Source organism: Trichomycterus rosablanca, chromosome 19 (assembly GCF_030014385.1).
Source record: "Trichomycterus rosablanca isolate fTriRos1 chromosome 19, fTriRos1.hap1, whole genome shotgun sequence".
Taxonomy (NCBI): Eukaryota; Metazoa; Chordata; class Actinopteri; order Siluriformes; family Trichomycteridae; genus Trichomycterus; species Trichomycterus rosablanca.
The window spans coordinates 15497102-15517297 of NC_086006.1; the positions used below are offsets into that span (position 1 = coordinate 15497102).

At 40.2% G+C, this 20196-nt stretch overlaps 1 protein-coding gene across 1 annotated transcript; it reads left to right on the forward strand.

Annotated features, from left to right (window-relative positions):
- The first annotated feature begins 5942 nt into the window (after positions 1-5942).
- On the forward strand, positions 5943-18794 carry ttll9 (tubulin tyrosine ligase-like family, member 9). The gene is made up of 14 exons (XM_063015466.1): positions 5943-6045; positions 7487-7533; positions 9653-9745; positions 10720-10831; positions 11560-11745; positions 12599-12667; positions 12781-12871; positions 12971-13011; positions 13131-13218; positions 13420-13478; positions 15813-16009; positions 16160-16273; positions 17375-17499; positions 18466-18794. Exons 1-14 carry the CDS (start codon positions 6031-6033, stop codon positions 18534-18536), a joined length of 1308 nt encoding a protein of 435 aa, XP_062871536.1. The 5' UTR covers positions 5943-6030; the 3' UTR covers positions 18537-18794.
- Positions 18795-20196: the final 1402 nt, after the last annotated feature.

A 20196-nucleotide genomic window follows, 5' to 3' on the forward strand; every position in this document is an offset into this window, starting at 1 on the left:
ACACGCCGGTCCGACAGAGAGAGAATGAAGAGATGCTGGGAAAGGGAAGAATAGCGGGTGATGGGGAGGAGAGGAGAGGAGGTGTATGGTGTATAGTGAATGGGTGGGTACTCACTCCAATACAGGGTTAAATCCTATAGAGGGAGCTTTTACTGCTACTACAGTTCCCGTTTTAGCATGAATCCCAGAGAAAGCTTAAAAGCTGATCCATATCCTTAATTCCATCTATGATTTTTACATTTACATTTTCAGCATTAAGCAGACGCTTTTATCCAAAGAGACTTACAATTATGACTAAATACATGCATTCATTCATTCAGCTTTTCAATGGGTGCAAGGCACACAGTAACACCCTGGATGGGACGCCAGTCCATCGCAGGGCAGACAATAGGGTGGCCAGCCGTCCATGCAACGCTAGGACGGACACTTAAAAATCCTCCTTTTGGAATGAACTGGTTACATTTTTGATCAATATTATCTGTCATTGGCTCAGGTACATGTCAAAACAAATGCTCGCCCACCACTGGCCAATCGTGTGATTGGGTGGTTGAATTTTGCCCGCTTGCTCTGTTCTGCATACACCTCTACCGGAGTCAATTATGAAACTTTTGGAGGCAGCGAGGAACAGACTTAAATATCAAAAGTAGACACAACATGGTGAGTAAAACAGTAATTTGTTATAGAATTCTTGCTTAAATTGTTCAAAAACTCTGTTATATGGGTTATGGTTTCATTCTGTGTGTTGCAGTATCATATCCCCCTGTTCCTGGTAAGACATCCTCCTTTTGGGGTGTAATGTCCGCCTTTTTGTAACTATGAATGTGGCCACCTTAGCAGACAAATATACTGTACATACACACACACACAAACACACACATTCACTTATAGGGCAATTCAGTGTCTCCAATTAACCTGACTGCATGTTTTTAGACTGTGGGTGGAGGAAACCCACGCAGACACGGGGAGAACATGCAAACTCCACACAAAAAGGACCCAGACCGGCCCGCCCGGGGATCGAACACAGGACCTTCTCGGTCACCGTGCCACCCTGACTAAATACAGTTTTGAGCAAGTGAGTGTTAAGGATCTTGATCAGGGGCCCAACAGTGATGGTGGTGAGGCTTGAACCGGCCACCTTATGATTACTAGTCCTGTTTCTTAATTGACATGACATAAAGTACACTAACAGTAATGGTGCTTGACTAGCCAGGCATTTCCTATAATCTAATAATGTTAAAATTCTAACATTTTTCTTTAAATTAAAGGTGGCATGGTGGCTTGGTTGGTAGCCCTGTCGCCTCACAGCAAGATGGTCCTGGGTCCTATCTGTTCTATCCTTGTCTGTGTTGGTTTCTTTTGGGAACTGTGGTTTTCTTCCCACAGTCCAAAGACATCCAAGTGAGGTGAACTGGAGATACAAAACATTGTCCATTACTGTGTTGGACAATAAAAACTTGAACTGATTAATCTAGTGTAACCAGTGATTACCTGTTCTGTCATGAATGTAACCAAAGTGTAAAACATGACATTAAAATCCTAATAAATAATATTAGGTAATTCCTGTCTAGTCAAGCACCATCATTGTTAGTAGTGTACTTTGTCAGATAAATGCTTCAGCATTGTTAAAGCAATTTCAATTGGAACTGTTAAACTCATAGGTTAATGTTTGTTTGTTTATTACGATTTTAATGTCATGTTTTACACTTTGGTTACATTCATGACAGGAACGGTAGTTACTCATCACACAAGATTCATCAGTTCACAAGGTTATATTAAACAGTCTTGGACAATTTAGTGTCTTAAATTCAATAGTGTCTTGCATGTCTTTGGACTGTGGGGGGAAACCAGAGCACCCGGAGGAAACCCATGCCCCACCTGGGAATTGAACCCAGAACCTTCATGGGGCGGCACGGTGGCTCTACTGGTAGCACTGTCGCCTCACAGTAAGAAGGTCCTGGGTTCAATTCACAGGTTGATCAGTCTGGGTCCTTTCTGTGTGGAGTTTGCATGTTCTCCCCTTGTCTGTGTGGGTTCCAGTTCATTAATCCTTTAGTATAAAAAATAAAAAAAACCTGTCTAATAAAGCACCATCATTTTAGTAGTGTACTTTCTGTCAAATAAACGCCTCAGGAATTTTTTGAACTGTTAAAATCATAGGGAAGTGAAAAATAGTCTATTGAAAAAAAAAGGTTTAGCCCATAAGAAGTGCTACAGTAATAATGTATTTATTTATTCATGGGCAGCACAGTAGCTCGGTGGGTAGCACAAAGCAATGGTTTGACTAGTTGTGTGCATAAATGCTCCAATTACCTACACAGAGCACTTTTCTCATTTTACAACAGGTTTTAGTTCCTTCCCTCTAACACAGCCGTGAAGCAAGAACGCCTGCTAATTTGCCAATACATCTACTTGGTAGTTCTGGTTTGTAATTGGATGATGTAATAACATGGTTTGACTGTAGAGAGAGAAGTTTCCTTCCTTTCGCCCAGTTAATTGCACCCACTGCAACCCTGAGTAGGATAAAGTGGTGGTAAAACAGACAATTAATTAGTTATTTAGTAGTCAAGTGTTTTCTCTTTGTAAAAATAAGCATTGTAGTATTCATAAATATAATGGGGCTGTAAAACAACAGTGGGTGAAAATGGCACTAATGAAATATGGGATAATCACAAGGAAATGCAATGGCCAAAATGACAGAAACAGAGTGACAAAACCCAAACACATCCACAGCCCACAGAAAATGGACAAAAAAGTTGTTGGCACAATATGACAGGCTGCTCCAGTCGTCTGCAACAACCCAGTTCTCAGAACAAGAGAAAAAAAATAGAGAACCCTTACAATGAGTTGGGGAAGGCAATGTATGAGTGGCCCCCCAAACCCTCCAGAAGGTGCAGAGGACGAGGTTCCTTTGACACAGATAACTAGCTGAAATGTGGTCTAATCTGACCACAGCACGTTTCCACTTTCTTTTGGTCCATTTTAGATGAACTTGGGGCCAGAAAACTCAGCATAGAAATTATGTATAGCTTTCTGTTTGTGTAATAGTTTTGGGTTGCATTTTTGGATGCAGCAGCTTATGTTAAGTTACTAAGATTTCCAAAGTACTCTTGAGCCCATGTGGCTATGTTTATCACAGCAACATGATTATTTGGTGCTTGACGATTATGCACATTTAACAGTGGTTTTTGCCCTTGCCCAATATGAACTAAGATTTATGGTAGATGGTAAAAGGCCTAAATTATTTCCAATCTTTTTTTATGCATTTTCTCCCGATGTTAGTGCATCCAATTTTTACCCAATTGCGTTATGCTTCCTCTTCACTGGAGCTAACCCCCACCACATTGAGTAGAGCGAGACTCCTCCGACACGTGTGCAGTAGCCGATCTGCATCTTTTCACCTGCACAAGGCGAGTTCATATGCCGATCAGCTTTGTGTACGAAGAACCACACCCTGACCAGCATTATTCCTCAACTTCAGCCAGCAGAGGTCGTAATTCGCTCAGTTATGAGGAGTCCCTATCCGGCCTGTACTACCCTATGAACAACAGCCAAATTTTGTTTAAGCAGCCGCCCAGCCCAGCTGGATGGCAGAGCTGAGATTCGATACAATGTATTCGAAATCCCAGCTCTGGTGTGCTAGAGTGTTTTACCGTTGCCTCACAGTAAGAAAGGTCCTGGGTTTGATCCCCAGGTGGGGTGGTCCGAATCCTTTCTGTGTGGAGTTTGCATGTTCTCCCCGTGTCTGCGTGGGTTTCCTCCAGGAGCGGTTTCCTCCCACAGTCCAAAGACATGCAAGTGAAGTGAATTGGAGATAAAAAAATTGTCCATGACTGTGATTGACATTAAACTTGTGAACTGATGAATCTTGTGTATTGAGTAATTACCTGTCCTGTCATGAATGCAATCAAAGTGTGTAAAACATATGCCGCTCAGGTGGCGCAGCGGTAAAATCACACGCTGCAACCAGAGCTGGGATCTTGAATACACCGCTGAGAGGTCACATGAACAACGATTGGCCTGTTGTTCAGATATGGGCGGGACTAAGCCGGATGGGGTCTCTCTCTCTCATGACTGGTGCAATTACGACCTCTGCTGGCTGATTAGAGGTGCCTACACAGAGATGAGGAAAGAGTGCTCTTAGGGTGTGTCTCTCCGTACACAACGCTAGGTGGCACAACACTCGTCAATGTGTGGGTGATAAGATGCATGCGGTTTGCTGCCCACGTGTCGGACGAGGCGTGCGTGGGTTAGCTTCGATCTCCTCGGTCAGAGCAGGGATCGGCATAGGCAGAGAGGAAGCATGAAGCAATCGGGCAATTGGACGCGCTAAAGGGGGAGAAAATGGGGGGAAAATGCATTAAAAAAATAAAAAGTGTGTAAAACATGACGTTAAAATCCTAATAAATAAATTTTATTCTTTTAATATGTTTTCCACATGTTACCATTATTGCTAATAGTGTATTGTAATGGCATGGAGATAAGGGGTTAATAAAGCATAACTATACCATAACCATATAAACAGAAATCTTTTTATTACTTTTTAAATTGATTTGTATTCACAAGTCTATAAAACATCTGTGCTGTATTTTTCTTTTCCCCTAGATGGCAGAAACGGGTTTACAGTCAGCACAGCCTTCTTTGGGTACATAGTAGTGGTGGTGGGGGTGGTGGGCGTGGCTTACAGCTCTTGTCCTGCCCAGAGCCGTAGAGAGAGAGTTGCGACACTCCTTGATCTCGCCGCTACGCGGTCACGTGGTTCATGTAACCCTCCAATAGTTCCAAACAAACCCGGCGCTGTCATGTTCTCATATGAGACAGGCAGCAGTAAATGAAATATTAAACGGCAAATAATAAACATTCATACAATTTCTGGGTATTTTCAACTGCCTTTACATTTACTGCATCTGCTTTAATGTCAATCTGGTATATAAAGTGGAAGATTGATGTTTATAATGACTTGTTAACACACAGTACATTATATTAGCATACATTACATAATGTGATATCATTAAGTAGTAGAGACAATATACAGTACAGAGATTAAAGTTTTTTTATGTTTTGTTTTTTACATAAACTAATCTCCCTTTACTTTCCTGAGGATTCATAATAATAATCATTTTGGCTAAACACTAAGTCATGTGCTGGATTCATAAGGTTTACCTGCACTGAATGAACACATTCATAAATTCACTATCGTACCTTTAACATTATAGTGCAGGTACATGACATAGCATTTATTCATCTCTTATTTCATGAGTGATTAATAATTGATTCCTACATGTAATACATTAATGAATTCATTATGAATATGCACTAGTTCATTTTGTCTAATGTAAGTGGTGGACAAGGTACACAAACCATGTAGCTGAGTTAAAGTAGAAATATCCAAGGTAACATATTACTCCAGTAAAAGTAGTAATAAAAGTAAAATACTCTTTACCTCCACTAAAGTACTAAACTAAATTTACCTTCAAATGTACTTAAGTATGAAAGTAAAAGTAGCATGATTTATTATGGCTCTAATGTTTTATGATCATTTCTGTAACAAGACTCTTGATTAATGAACTCATTTTAGGTGAAAAGACTCGTGTGTTAACTGACTAAGCTAAATTGGGTTATACCTATTAATTAAGATAAACATTTAGTGCTGAGCAAATGCTAAACAATAACAGTATTAAGTATATTAATGACATCAAATTCATTATTTTTTTAAACAAAGCAACATAAGCTGAAAATGTTTGATAAGTAGTGGAAATGAATGGGGCTCTATGGGTTGTTTGGAAATATACAGAGCTCCACAACCCGGAAGCTGCGCAGAATGTCCCGCCCCCGTTACGACGGTTCCCTATGGGAGTGTCGCCACTCTGTTCTCTCTACCGCTCTGGTCCTGCCCACTGCGGTTGCTGTGACAACGAATACAAAACGGAGTCCGTGTGCAACGTGTGGAGATGTTGGCGTGAATAATGAACCGAATGAACGCAGGTGGATGATTCTTCAGTCTGTTGTTACTAAATATGCGCACCTTCTACTATGTCTAAAAGCAAGGTAAGAAAACTAAGGAGATGTGAAAGTGTACATAAGTCACCCTGTTACAGTAGTAAAGGAGTAAAGGTGGGTCATTATCGGCACTGCAGTGACACTGACATGGTGGTGGTGTGTTAGTGTGTGTTGTGCTGGTATGAGTGGATCAGACACAGCAGCGCTGATGGAGTTTTTAAACACCTCACTGTCCCTGCTGGACTGAGAATAGTCCACCAACCAAAAACATCCAGCCAACATCGCCCCGTGGGCAGCGTCCTGTGACCACTGATGAAGGTCTAGAAGATGACCAACTCAAACAGCAGCAATAGTTGAGCGATCGTCTCTGACTTTACATCTACAAGGTGAACCAACTAGGTAGGAGTGTCTAAAAGAGTTGACAGTGAGGTGTTTAAAAACTCCATCAGCGCTGCTGTGTCTGATCCACTCATACCAGCACAACACACACTAACACACCACCACCATGTCATTGTCACTGCAGTGCTGAGAATGACCCACCACCCAAAAAATACTAATGCTCTGTGGGGGTCCTGACCAATGGAGAACAGGGTGAAAGCAGGCTAAAAAAGTATGTAGAGAAATAGATGGACTACAGTCAGTAATTGTAGAACTACAAAGTGCTTCTATATGATAAGTGGAGCTGATAAAATGGACAGTGAGTGTAGAAACAAGGAGGTGGTTTTAATGTTATGGCTGATTGATGTAGTTCCTCACAGACAGCTTACCAAGGCAATGATCAATTAATAGTAAGGGAGCCAATTTATCCTGGTTAGGGTCGCAATGGGTCCAGTTGCTCAGAATCTCCAGGCACAATGCACAAACACACCCTGGACAGGCAACCAATCTATCGCAGGGCATCAGCCACCCCACTCAGACATAGCCAATTACGTTTGTATGTAAATGCCAGACTGGCTGATAGCACCACTGGGGTTTCAAACCGTTGCACCTCCTGAGAACCTGTGTGGTCCTACAGTGCATTCTGGTGCCTTCTCTTTAACTGGCAAACAGTAGACATGTGCCTAAACATCCACATGATCTATATATACAGTAGATACATAGGCAGGTCAGAGACATTTGGTCCTATGTTATGGCTGTTCATTGTACTGTATTTTATTAACTTGTTTATCACTTCCATAATTTATTTTAATTGGACACATTAAAATGCTCTGCTAGTTTACTTACTCACACAGGAATAGTAGGTGTTTGCTAATTAAAGAATAAATTAGTAATATGATCATTTAGAGACTTACTCTTTACTTAGATTGTTATACTTAATTTGGCTTGGAGATCCAGTTATAAATTGATTGAAGTAGATAAAAATAATCAAAACAAACACTTTTTTCACATAACTGTATTTCAGTCCACGGATATAGTTGTTGTGGTAGTTTACTGCATGTTTTAGTTGGCTTTTTTTCTTGATTTTGTCATTACTGCTTACTCCTCACAGGCAGGTGGGTTTAAGGCTCCTTATGGCAACCAAAAGAGAAAGGATGGGTGAGTGAAACTTCTGTTTGTTTTTATATCCAAGCCCACTTCTATCCAAATCCTGCCTGCTCCACTACCTGTTGGTTGTTTGAAAATCCTTTTCCATCACAATAGCAACCATAGCAAAGAGTAAAACTTAAGAACTACTATCCTTTATATTTATGCTTTATATTTATATTTATATATATCCTTTATACAACCATATTTACAGAGCATGTCTTTTACTGGATAAATGGTTATCTTCCGGTCTGTGAACTTGTTTGACTTTGCTGTCTTAATTTATGTCCTGTCTTGTGTGTGTGTGTGTGTGTGTGTGTGTGTGTATGCTTGTGTGAAAGTTTGGCATTGCAGCCAGAAAAATCAGACTTTTATATAACTGTGGTTAAACATACACCGATCAACCATAACATTAAAACCACCTCCTTGTTTCTACACTCACTGTCCATTTTATCAGCTCCACTTACCATATAGAAGCATTTTGTAGTTCTACAATTACTGACTGTAGTCTATCTGTTTCTCTGCATGCTTTGTTAGCCCTCTTTCACCCTGTTCTTTAATGGTCAGGACCCCCACAGGACCACCACAGAGCAGGTATTATTTAGGTGGTGGATCATTTTCAGTACTGCAGTGACACTGACATGGTGGTGGTGTGTTAGTGTGTGTTGTGCTGGTATGATTGGATCAGACACAGTATGGGCCATGGGCAGCGTCCTGTGACCACTGATGAAGGTCTAGAAGATGACCAACTCAAACAGCAGCAATTCATGAACGATCGTCTCTGACTTTACATCTACAAGGTGTTTAGACACCCCTGTTAACAGGTTAGATTCCCTCCACTATATACTGTGCACTGACTGTACAATACACTACAGTGTTGCTGGCTCTATGACACTGTGCAAGTTTTAATAGTAAACCTCAAATGTAGGACATTCATTATCTTTAACCACCACCATCCCCAGATGTCCTGCAAAACGTTTTTGGAGGATGGATCAGTAATGTTGGACATCCTTAAAACTGGCATTGGTAGCTCAGTGGTTAAAGCACTGGACTAGTAGCCACTATTGGCCACTAAAGCAGTGCCCTTTATTGCTTTGATTGTATTTTGTCACAGTTGTAATTTGCTTTGGATGAAAAGCTTTTGCTAAATGACAGACGTGTAAATGCCAAACAAATAACTATAAAGTTACACTATATGGCCGAAAGCATGTGGTCACCCCTACTGCTGACCTCAACCCTAGTGGAACGTCGAATGTGAGCCAGACCTTGAGCCAGACCTCACAAATGTTTACTCGACTAATTAGGCACTAATGTAGATCACACTATCCTCTATTACCTCTGCTGCTCCTGTTACGGGTCGCCACAGCGGATCATGATTCGCATTATTGATGGCACAGTTTTTACGCCGGATGCCCTTTCTGACACAACCCTCACTATGTATCCGGGCTTGGGACCGGCACTACAATGCACTGGTTTATGCATCCTAGCGGCTATGTACCTATAGGACAAATTAAGTGTCTCCAATTAGCCTGGCTGCATGTTTTTGGACTGTGGGAGGAAACTGGAGCACCCGGAGGAAACCCACGCAGACATGGGGAGAACATGCAAACTCCACACAGAAAGGACCCGGACCGCCCCACCTGGGGATCAAACCCAGGACCTTCTTGCTGTGAGGCGACAGTGCTACCTACTTAGCCACCGTGCCGCCCTATAGATCACACTGTCCAAAATACAGTATATAAAATATTGATGTTGTTATGAATAGCCAGCTATCCTTTATGGCTCATGTTGCTAATAAACATTGGTAGAATTTGCATCCTTTCACGGGCTTTCTTTATTTCAAGGCAAAACTACTGCAACTACTCCCTCTTCAGGTCTTTCCATGTCCACATCTTGGACTGTTGATTTGTACTATAGTAAGAAAATGTTAGACCGATTTTGGTAAGTCAAGCTTGACCAGGACTCCATATTAATGCCATTTGTTCTGAAATGGGATATACAACAAGCTTGTGGTCAGGTATCATACTTTTGGCCATATATAGTATCTAATAACTGAAGTTTTCAAGGTTTTTGGTTACCTTGACAGTACAAGTATGTCTGTACGTCTATGTAAAAGTAATTCTCTTTCCAGAGAGGGGAGAAGTTGTGTGCGCTACAGATGTAGCCTGACCAACACCATCCTGGATGTCCTTCAACAGAGACCAGGCTGGGTTGAAGTTAAGGAGTGAGTCTTGCTAATTCATGTTTTAAAACATCATCTGTTTAATTAGTGTAAACAAGATAATTATTCCAAGATTGACAACTAAGGTTATTTAAAAATTCTCCAGTCTATAGAATAGTCCATCACTGACCTGCTCAGTGGCTCCAGAGATGCAGTTGGCTGTGTCTGAGAAAGAGAGGACTGGATGGTCAGCAACTCCTTCTGTCTGATCAATAAACACTTTAGTCTAGAGCAATAGTTTTCAATCAGGAGGGGGGGGGGGGGGGGGGGGGGGGGCTGTGTTAGTGAGCCTAGAGGGGGTCCATTGCATTTAATTGAGAAAAGTAAAAATAATCACACTTAAGGGGACGGGAAAATCAATAGGCTCTTGGCATACAGGAGATTTTTTGTGATGTCATACAAAACTATTTTAAACTGGTTATGGCCTATGTTGGGTCTTTGAAAATGGACACACAACACAAAAGTCCAATGGTTTATAGGTGGTGAATACGAAGGATTTTGATTCAGTTGTTGATGCAGTTTTTGCTGAAGTAGACAAAGCTGAGGATGCTCCCACCACCAGTTTACCAGAAGTTAACCCAGTACATCAACCAAAATATGAAAACACCAAGATATTATACCTTCATGCGTAGATTCATGGAATTTCCCGCGAGCAAAAACACAATACCTTTTGTCATCCTTGCTGAAAGCATAAGAATATCATAACCCATGCCAAGTGGGTTGAACACACATCTGGTCTAGATGGTTCAGCCACCATGAAACCATAAAATTCTGCCACATGCTGGTGAAAAGAATAGCCAGATGGCTTTACACATGTTGGAACAACTGTTTGCTAGTCTGTAGCCATCCTTATTCACCATGGATGTTGCGCATGAGGCAGAAGATGGCAATGCAGTTAAGAAAAAAATCTCTATCTTATACCACCCTTTATCTTTCTTCTTCCTATTATGTGATACATTCTTCTTTAAACTTTATAGGGATGGAGAGTGGGACTTCAACTGGTGTGATGTGGGTTGGCTCAGAGAAAACTTTGACCACTCATACATGGAAGAGCATGTTAGAATATGCCACTTTCGGAACCACTACGAGGTGAGTAATAACAGAAAAGCAGGAATCCACAAAATCTACAGAACATTAAAGGTTATATGATTATAATTGTAAAAGTGGCTGCCCAGTGATGCAAAAAAGCTGCATAGTGTTGGGTTTGTTTCTAAACCTGGGGTGGGGTCGGCTGGGCTGGTACTTTCTTTATTGCTGCCCCAGCTTGTACTGGATTTCATTTTTTCTCTTTGTCTAAGCACTGGGTTGTCGCAGGTGCTCTAAGCATCTTGGCATATTGTGACAACCAGTTATTTTGGCCACCACTTATCCTTTTTTTCCCGACTTTTTAACCACTGTATTGTTCTCGGTTAAGCATCCTGCAAATTGGGTTCATTTTCCAACAGCGTGGCTACATCTGGTACCTCAGTGGCTAGGCCAGTTCTGCCTTGTTATAGATGGCAATAATGTATTTTAAAAAAGTTTTTCTGATTAAATTATAACTGGGGTGCACTTTGTGTATGTACACTAAGGGTGGGTGGGAGTGAGCCTCAAATGAGCAGACTGACAGTTCTAATCAAGCGTCAGTTGTTGAAAATGAACCTAACCAACAGCATGAACAGTCTCTATTAAGCGCCACATTTGGGGTGTATACCTACCCTCTAGTTCTGTTCTTTAGTCTTTAACCGTTGTTATACTGATCAGGACAAAATAAATGGATAAAAATTTATAAATACATACAACACATATACTGGCATTATTTATTTATTTTTTTGCAGTTGACACGTAAGAATCTGATGGTAAAGAACCTGAAACGTTATAGAAAAACCCTTGAAAGGGAAGGTGGCCGTCTAGAGGCAGCCAAATGTGACTTCTTTCCACGAACCTTTGAACTGCCTAGCGAGTACCATCTCTTTGTAGAAGAGTTTAAGAGAAGTCCTGGCAGCACCTGGATCATGAAGCCGGTAAGATTTGTGTTTACAACACTGCTTCATGTTGGTCAGGGTTATGGTTGGTCAGGCAGCACACCTACTGTATTTTTGACTCACACACTACACACACACAAAAGTAATTAAACATTAAAAAATACAATACATTTAAAATAATTAGCTGCAAACAATTTGCCTACATACTTTAATATGTACGTTTGGATGAGATTTACAGTGGCTCTGACTCCACCCATAACACCAGGCACAGAGCTGGATTCAACCCTGGACAGAGTGTCAGTCACTCACAGAGCACCACACACACACATTTACATTTACCTACAGGCAATTTAAACTGGTCAGTCTCTTAAATCTTTTAAATATGTTTGTTTTTAACATTCTCTTAATTAAGGTTTTATAAGACAAAATATAAATCTTTTAAATATGTTTGGAGGTGAGGGAAAAATGGACTGCAAGTTAATTGAGGGGACACAAAGCTCCTCACAGACAGTAACCAGAAGTCAGGTTTAAACCTGACGTTCGTGCTGTCTGATTTATACACTACCCACTGTGCCACTGTACCAAACTGCCTACATTTCATGACCATTAATATAACCAGAAGTTGATGTTCATAATGACTTTAATGTAGTTTTTAGTTTGTTTTATGCAATTTATTTATTTATACCCTACTTTCTTCCCAATTTTGGCATTGCCAGTTTCATCCGACGCAGGTCGGAGGAGGCGTGAGCAGCAATATACCCTCCTCGACTGCAATCAGGGATCCCCCAGCTGTGGAAGACAAATTGACTACGCTAAATTGGGAGAAAATAGGAGAAAATGCATAAATAAAATAGAAAATAAAGAAATAAAGTTTTAATGCCTTTTCTTTCAGGTGGCACGTTCACAGGGAAAGGGGATATTTCTTTTTCGCAAACTCAAGGATATCATGGAATGGAAAAAGGTACAGCATGTAAATCCTGTTCATTATGTTAGTTCTGTAATTATGTTGTAATAATAAAGTACATGACATATATGTATTTTACTCTATTAACCATCGTGCCTTATTTTTACTAGGATGGTACCCGCTCTGAAGAACAAAAAGATGAGGCTCAAGTTGAGAGCTACGTTGCCCAGCGTTATATTGAGAATCCTTATCTCATTGGCGGTGAGTGAACCAATTGATTTGTTAAATTTTACAGATCCATGTGTCACATCATTTTCATTAAAAGTGCTTGTTAATTCTTTCTTATGCTGTTACTTGCAGGGCGAAAATTTGACCTGAGAGTCTATGTTCTGGTAACTTCAGTAAGTGGGAAGATCTCCATTGGTTATCTAAATTACACATTTGTTTCTGGGCTTGATTAAAGTGTAAAAATGTGAAAATAGTGTAAAATCTATGTAACAACAACTGCATGTTTCCACAGTACCTGCCCCTGAAAGCCTGGCTGTATAGAGACGGTTTTGCCAGATTCTCCAACACCAGGTTCTCTCTCAGCAGTATTGATGACCACTGTATCCTTTGTATAAACACTCAATTATAATTTTACCTTCAAACCCAGTTCCAATTTGGCACAGTAAGTAAAGGTCAAATAAAAACACAAAGCAGTGATTTATCACTTGATTTTGCCACTTTGCCCACTGTCGCTGTTAACTCAGAACAGTTTATCAGTTTGAAATATATGTATGAGCTTTCTTTAACCCTAATCATTTTAGATGTCCACCTTACTAATGTGGCAGTGCAAAAAACAGCACCAGACTACGACCCTGAAAAGGTAGTAAACACTGCACCTTTACTGTTATGCATGCTAATAAGGACAGCCTCTTATTTTCAGTAAACACTTCAGTGTCACCAGGAAACACTGGGTGCAAGGCAGGAATACTCTGAACAGGGTGCTAATCCATTGCAGGGCTTTGGTCATATTCCCACTCAGACATAGACAATCATGTCTATGTTGATGCCCAGCCAGCTGATAGCATTCGTACCCTGATATTTGTACACACATATCAGCGGTTGTGGATAGCGTAATAGACCACAGTGCCACCTGTGTGTATGTAAAATTTAATTAGCTTCAAATTATGTTATTCATTTAGGCAAACTTTGGTACATCCATCAAATAAATTGGTGTTGATATAGAATAGTGTTTACCTTTGCTTTTACAAAAGTTAGTACTATATTTTGACTGTAAATTCTCCACTATTCAGCCTCATAGGCGTTAGTAAGGTTAAGCCCTGAGTTAGTGAGGTTAGGCACTAACGTTGGGCAATAAGGCCTTCTCATATTCAAAGTTCCAGTGGTCCCTGTAAGGAGCTTTTTTTCATGTTACCATAGTGGGCTCCTCAGGGAGCACAATCTGGTTGCTGGTTTTTTTTTATCTCCTATCCTCCCAATGATGTTTATTATTTATTGTTTCTTATCCTGTCTTCCCGTCCTGTCTCCACCCCCCCCCTTGTCATATTGAATGTTTGGACGGGTGGATGGCTAATTTCGCTGTAATTGTACTTGTTGCAATTTATAGTGACAATAAAGTTCTACTACCAAAACAGGGCTGAGCTCAGGTTTCTATTTACCAGTCTGCACCAGTCCGCACCAGTCCAGGTTGAGTTCCTGTGACAGCTACACCAAGAAATGCTGGCAAAAGCTGACACCCCACCACTGGACAAAACTCAGGTCCAGGATGGCTTCCTGTGACTGCTAACACAAATGAAAAATGCTCACTTGGCCTGGAAACCAGAACAAGAAGACAGTCATCTAGAGAGACAGCTGGAAAAGATGGGCAGGGAGTCAGCCTGAGCTTAGCCCCAGGCATACTTATCAAGCACTCCTGTCAGGTGCAGTGAGTAACACTCAGCAGATACAACAGGCCATGTCTGAAGAAGGGAAGACTGGATTAGGATTTTCATTGGTGCTGCAAAAATACAACCTTTGCTTTCTGGTCAGAACACCAGTACTAGTAGTGGAGAATATAGCAAAATGTAACTGCATACACAATAAGCTAGGTAACTGCAAAGGAATTGCAATAGAGAATTGTAAATGAATAGACCAACAGGTAATAAAATAAAAACCAAAGCATATTGGGTATTAGATCAAACAGACTACAGAGGTACCTTGAAACTCGACGTCAGTTGGTTCTAGGACTGCCGTCAAGTTTAAAAGACGTTGAGTTTCAAAGTATTTTTTTCTGTAAGGACGTATAGGAAACCTATTAATGCGTTCCATGGTCCCGTGGAACTGCATGTATTTTAGGCTAATGTAAAATAATGAGGTTGTTTTTGACACTTGTACACTGAAAATAACTCAAATATAATATAAAAAAACACTGAAGTACAATTCTTATGTTCTTATGTCGTTCTTTTAATACATTAAGTCACATTAAGCTTTTTTTTTTTTTACAAAACGCATTTTAGATTCTCTGGGAAAAGCTGATTCTCACAATTTCTCTGCACCCCAAGCTATAACACAAGTTTAAAAGTGAAACAGGAGAAAAATCCAGCTAAACACAGATACTTGTGGACACTTTCAGAGTGGATTTGACGGTTATTCCACACAAATGCAGATTCGTCTCATATTCGCACTTTGATGATGTTTTACGGCACCGCTCAAGCCAAGCGCTGATCAAAATGGCAGTTGCACACACATCGAGTTTAAGTGTACACATTTCTCAATGAAGAGACGTTGAGTTACAAGGTACCACTGTATTTCAAGTCTCAAAAAATCAACAGTATTATCTTTATAGGTTGGTTTAGATATGCATAATGTAAAAAGCAGTGGTAGTCTTAACAGCTTATATTTTATGGATTTAAAACCAGATGCCTAAAAATCCCAGTAATAAATAATCAATTAACAGTGCATTACCAGGCAGAATAATAGGGGAAGTTTGTATCGGCTCTGTCCAGTGGTATCAAACCCTATGAATCTGTCTCAATTATTGTTACTGGGGTTGCATATAATTAACAAGTGAATGTTTTTAAATGTGTTTTAATGCATGTTTTATTATTCTGTGCTTATTAGATACCCCATACAGACTTAAAAGATTTAAAATGATATGACACTAATGTCTGAACAACATATACAAACATGAATAAATAGAAACTCTATGTTTAAACAGGGTTGCAAATGGCAGATACAACAGTTGCGGCGTTACTTGACGGCAAAGCACGGCAGCGAAGCAGTCGAGACGCTTTTTAAAGAGATCGACAACATATTCATCCGCAGCTTACAGAGTGTACAGAAGGTCATCATTAATGACAAGCATTGCTTTGAGCTGTATGGTTACGACATTCTGCTAGATCAGTCTCTTAAACCGTAAGTTCATGGTTTGCTTAGTCATTTTATTCTTGCTCTGATTCATAATACTGATATGAATTATAAACATAAAATGTTAGACTAACCATATGTATTAACAGGAATTTGTCCCCTTTCAGTTTTCACAATCTGTTTTATTTCTCATTACAGCTGGTTAATTGAGGTGAATGCTTCCCCATCTCTTACTGCCAGCAGTCATGATGATTATGAGATGAAGTACCAACTGCTGGAAGACACACTGCATGTCATAGACATGGAGGGTTGGTATGTGGTTCCAAATTGTTGAAAGTAACACTAGCTAGTAATAGTGGTGTACAAGTCAAATTTACCTGTATTGCTTAGTTATTTAATTGTTTTTAAATGAACTAATCTGTTTTATTGATTTGATCAGATAATTTGAGGCAGGTAAGTACACTTGTGCTGAATTTGAATGCTGCTGCTACAAAGCATCTGCTATAATTCAAGAGCAGTCATGATAAATAGCCAATTACCTGCTACTTTCAGTGGCACAGTGGTTACACTAGCCCACTGTCATTGGGATTCTGGGTTCGAATACACATCTGTACTATAATTGGAAATGATTTGCAGTGTTTGAGGTTCAGGGATGGATTTGCATATTGCCCAGGCTGTTGGTGCATTGAACCTGACCATAATAAAGCAGTGGTATAACATAAAAATGAATAAGTGAATAAAAATTTTTTTAAAAAGCATTTTTAGAATGAAAACCCAGTTTCACTCATTATCAAATTCTGTAAACATGCACCGATCAGGCATAACATTATGACTACCTTCATAATGGAAGGTGGTCCCCCTTTTGAGGATAAAATGTTCACTTGCTGCCTAATATATCCCACCCACTAACAGGTGCCGTGATGAAGAGATAATCAGTGTTACTCACTCATCAGTGATGCTCTCCCCACGTGCATCAATGATCCTTGGCCGCCAATGACCCGGTTTACCACTGTTCCTTGCTTGGACCACTTTTGATGGATACTGACCACTGCAGACCAGGAACACCCCACAAGAGCTGCAGTTTTGGAGATGTTCTGACCCAGTCGTCTAGCCATCACAATTTGGACCTTGTCAGACTCACTCAAATCCTTACGCTTGCTAATTTTTCCTGCCATCAACTTTGAGGATAAAATGTTCACTTGCTGCCTAATATATCCCACCCACTAACAGGTGCCGTGATGAAGAGATAATCAGTGTTACTCACTTCACCTGTCAGTGGTCATAATGTTATGCCTGGTCGGTGTACACTGTCTATTATGTACAATATTTGTACGGAACAGAAATTCTTATTTTATTATAATCATGTTTGGTTAAAGTTGAAGTCAAATACTAATATGTCTTTTTTAATCTTAGTCTTACAGGCAAGGAGAAGAGGGTTGGTGGATTCGACCTCATGTGGAATGACGGACCTGTTTACCAGGAGGACATAAGCTTGGATGCTTTGGGAGGCACCTACCAGATAGATAACACACATCTTGGTAACTTTTCTCTTCCTAAAAATAATTTGTACATTATTATCAGTAATGCTAACTTATGCCTAGTTCACACTACACGATTTTTGCTCTGATTTTTGCTCGTTGATAGGCCGCCTCTAGATGTAGCAGCTCGGAAGCAGCTTGGCGTTTGCTCGGGACTCGAAAATCGGCTCTTGATTGTTATGTGTCAGCTGTTCAACGATTTGATCCGAGTGGCTCGCCAAGCACTCGCAGACTCAAAAAAAATATCTAGCATGATAAATATCTGGACCTGTCGTTGACTCAAAATCATGTAGTGTGAAAGGTGTTGCGATCAGGTTGTGATTTGTATGAACGCAAAATACAGAAGGGAAACCCGGGGGAGGAGTTGTAGATATGTGGAACGGGGCAGGCAAATATAGTCAAAATATAGTCAAAATACATCGGCACACACAAGCTTTACAGTATTTGTGACTTATCATCCACGCCAAACCATAATACCACGTTGCATTGCAAAAAAGATTTATTTTACTTCCAACTCTTTCTGCAGAACAGACAATCCATGCTGGCTGTGTAGCCAAATCCACTCCTTCACCCAGATTCATTTATTTTTCCTACTTGCTTTTAAGCTGCACATCAGCGCACAAACAACTTTGATTGCTCGCTTCTTGATCGTGCATTTTTGGACACGGTAACCTCTTGTCACTTCTCACGTGTGTTTTCGTGACAAAACATAGGTTGGGAGACCAGACAGACGTGCCTGTGATTCCTCCTGGTGATAGATCGTGTAGTGTGTGACCCCCTATCGCCGATCAGTCGTGTAGTGTGAAAAGACTCCTGATTACAAGAGATCCAGATGTGTAGTGTGAACTGTACAGTGATTTGAACAACTTGAAAGTCGTGTAGTGTGAACTTGGCATTGGGAAGCTAAAATGTGTATCACTCACGTGATTTGTATTTAACTGTGCTTGTTTTTTACCTTTGTAACAGGTTGTGTGAATGATCGGAAGAGACAGCTACGACAGCTTTTGAAGCCTTTACCAGGTCAAAAGAAAGTATAAAATAACCTAAATTCTTACAATCATATTTACTCATGCACGGTATTACTGATTTAATCTCACACTGTTTCAGTTGTAAGGCTGTACTATAGTACATAGTGTAGTTAAAATATCATCCTAATGAACTATGGACTGGCACGTTCACATTTATGAAAGAATGACCCGGCAAAGACAAGAAGATGTGATGTCATTGAAAACTTTATATTTCTCATAAAATAGCTGCACTCAATATTGTTTTAGCAAAATAAAAGCACAATAATACACATTGATTTTCCTTTACTTAACAGTGACAAATAAATAAAAAAAGTACTAATACTAAACATTCCCATTTGAAAATACAGTAGCAAGTAGCTTACTCTCTCGAACAGGCACCATCAATTAATAATGACCAGTATTGTGTACTCAACAGCTGTTCAGTTACATGTACCACATGCAACAGTAAACACACAAAGAATGTTTGGGGGATATTTTAGACAGCTATTATGTAAATGTGTTAAATTTGTGTAAAGCCAGTGTGCTGAGGGGTGTTAGTACAGTTGTGTCGTACAGTATAACAATTTATTCAAGTACGTAAAATAAGATAAGATATACTTTATTTGTCACAGATACATATACAGATGTACAGTACATACGGCACCCCTGGAGCAGACAGGGTTAAGGGCCTTGCTCAAGGACCCAACAGAGCCTGGATTTGAACCGCCAATCTTCGGGTTGATAGCACAAAGCTTTACCCACTAGGCTACCACTGTCTTTACAAATAATAGGCTACCACAAATGATAATAATAATAATAAAATTTTATTTGAAAAGCGCCTTTCATGACACCCAAGGACACTGTACAATAAAAATAAAGAAAATCTAAGCAAAATTATAAATAAAATACACATTTACAAACATGGGTCACCCAAAAGCCAGCTGGAAAAGTGGCTAAAAATGCGTTTTGAGACGGGTTTTGAACACAGCTGCAGATGAGCAGGGAGCTCAAGAGGGAGACTATTCCACAACTTGGGGCCTGTGACACCAAAAGTACTTAATTTAGAGGGGCGAACTTTTAACAGATGCAAGGTGGAAGAGCGAAGACACAGAGCTGGAGAATATGATGTTAGCAGACTTCCAAGATATGAAAGTGGGAGGCCGTGTAGAGATCTAAAAACCAGCCCCAACAGTTTATATTGTATTCTGTATTGTACTGGAAGCCAGTGTAGGTGTTTTAAAGTTGGGGTGATGTGCTCCCAAGTTCTAGTATGGGTTAAAATCCTTGCAGCTGAATTTTGTACGTACTGCAAATGAATAGTACTGATAATGTTCCTATGTTATGTAAGACCCGTTATATTTTTTATAGGTGCAACCCTAACCACCTATCCCCCGCTCCCACTCAGGTAAACACCCACCATCAAACCCACCCCCACCCTATGCCTTCCTCCAACTCGCCAGCCCAGGGTGTTCCATATTTCCAGTTCTGAAAGTTGGCAACCCTAGTTTACTACCATTACAGCTCCAATACATGTACCACATGCAACAGTAAAGACACAATGAATAATTTTAAAAACAGTATATATTAAATTGAAATATACAGTTGTTGTTTTTTTTGTTCCTCGGCCTTTGTCCCATTTGGTTGCGGGGTCGGCTCTCGGCGGATCATGATCCGCATTGATTTGGCACAA

Excerpts from the sequence above, each read along its gene's own strand:
- ttll9 (XM_063015466.1), top strand. Across the intron at positions 13,012-13,130 it reads TCTATGTTCTGGTAACTTCA|TACCTGCCCCTGAAAGCCTG; the intron begins GTAAGTGGGAAG and ends ATGTTTCCACAG. Across the intron at positions 16,010-16,159 it reads CTAGATCAGTCTCTTAAACC|CTGGTTAATTGAGGTGAATG; the intron begins GTAAGTTCATGG and ends TTCTCATTACAG.